At 54.4% G+C, this 1232-nt stretch overlaps 1 protein-coding gene across 1 annotated transcript; it reads right to left on the bottom strand.

Annotated features, from left to right (window-relative positions):
* Nucleotides 1–515: 515 nt before the first annotated feature.
* On the bottom strand, nt 516–762 carry PtA15_17A119 (uncharacterized protein; the record flags this gene model as incomplete). Its single annotated transcript, XM_053164201.1, has 2 exons — nt 516–551; nt 589–762. 2 exons carry the CDS (start codon nt 760–762, stop codon nt 516–518), a joined length of 210 nt encoding a protein of 69 aa, XP_053028192.1.
* Between the last annotated feature and the right edge of the window lie 470 nt (nt 763–1232).

The raw sequence follows: 1232 nt of genomic DNA, 5'->3' as shown, positions 1-1232 counted from the left end.
CCAGGGAGGGCCTAACCAAGCAGTTAGGGGGCTCCCAGGGAGGGGGCGGACAAAACCGAATCCCCTGCGGATCAATCAATCCCAAATCCCTCCTTATATACCCGCAGGCACCATCTCACCGCACCGCCCGCTTACCCAGACCATGGCCACGTACGCTATTGTAACCGCCTTGGTGGCGCCTCTACCCTCGACGCACCACTTCACACGCCACACCCTTCAACCCACCCTCCACACAACGGGCCGTTGTTGCCACGGGGCACAATAACTCATCCCAGGCCCAACAGGATACCAACGCCACGACAACGACGCCATGGAACCAATACACAAAAGAATGCCACTACCACAGATAGCTGACAACAGTGCCGCTTTGACACCGCTGGTGTGGTGATATGTATGTACAGTTTTCTTCCCTATTCATTTAACCATCCCTGATGATCTGAAAGCCACGCTGAAACCTCTATCATGACTCCCTTCTTTCTGCACTCCCTCCGTTATTCCCCTGTCAGCAACTTCTATCAAGACTCAGCAGCTTCCAGACCCGGGCCAAACAGCTGTACTGCCGCCAGATGAAAACGGTGAATTCCCGACCCATTTAGGCAACCGGCTGGCCCGGAGCAGCTCACCAAACACCTGGACGGCCCCGAAGGACTTGGTGAACGCATTCAAGGTCCGGATTGCAGCCAACTTGGATGCCAGGTAGACTACTAACATGGTCAAGACCATGGAAGTGAGTTTACTTTTGGCCACCTTTTTCCTGATCATCGCACACAAGCTCTAAAACTTTCTTTTCTTTGGGCCGGCAGATCAACCAGAAAGCTAACCAAGCCCTTGCCGACTTTGGCGCTCATGTTTTCCTTGGATAGTGCGGGAATCTGGCCAAGTTGGGGGGCGATCTGGATCTACATAAGAAGAGCAAATTAGGCTGCGTGGCTGTTGAGTCGGGCTCTACCAAGAGCAGCTGCGGCTGAGACTGTCGCCAATTGAGACGCCGACGGGGGAGCTTTCTGTCTGTGCACGCGGGCTTGCATTGCTCCAGATCTCCTCCGCCTGCCCCGTTGCCATCCCGCAAAAAGATTACCCGGCCTTCCAGAAGTGCCTGTTTGTGATTGGTGATTGTGTCAACGGCTTCGACGCCATCAAGGCTGGTGATTGGAACATGGCCAGGTTGTCCCGTCGCCAATCTTGAACATCTTCTTCAATTCTGCTCTAGAGGCCGGGCACTCAAGCTCAAA

The sequence above is a fragment of the Puccinia triticina genome, chromosome 17A (genome assembly GCF_026914185.1).
Source record: "Puccinia triticina chromosome 17A, complete sequence".
In the NCBI taxonomy this organism is placed as follows: Eukaryota; Fungi; Basidiomycota; class Pucciniomycetes; order Pucciniales; family Pucciniaceae; genus Puccinia; species Puccinia triticina.
The sequence above is the reverse complement of the archived record's forward strand: the minus strand, read 5'-3'. Positions and strand labels throughout refer to the sequence as shown.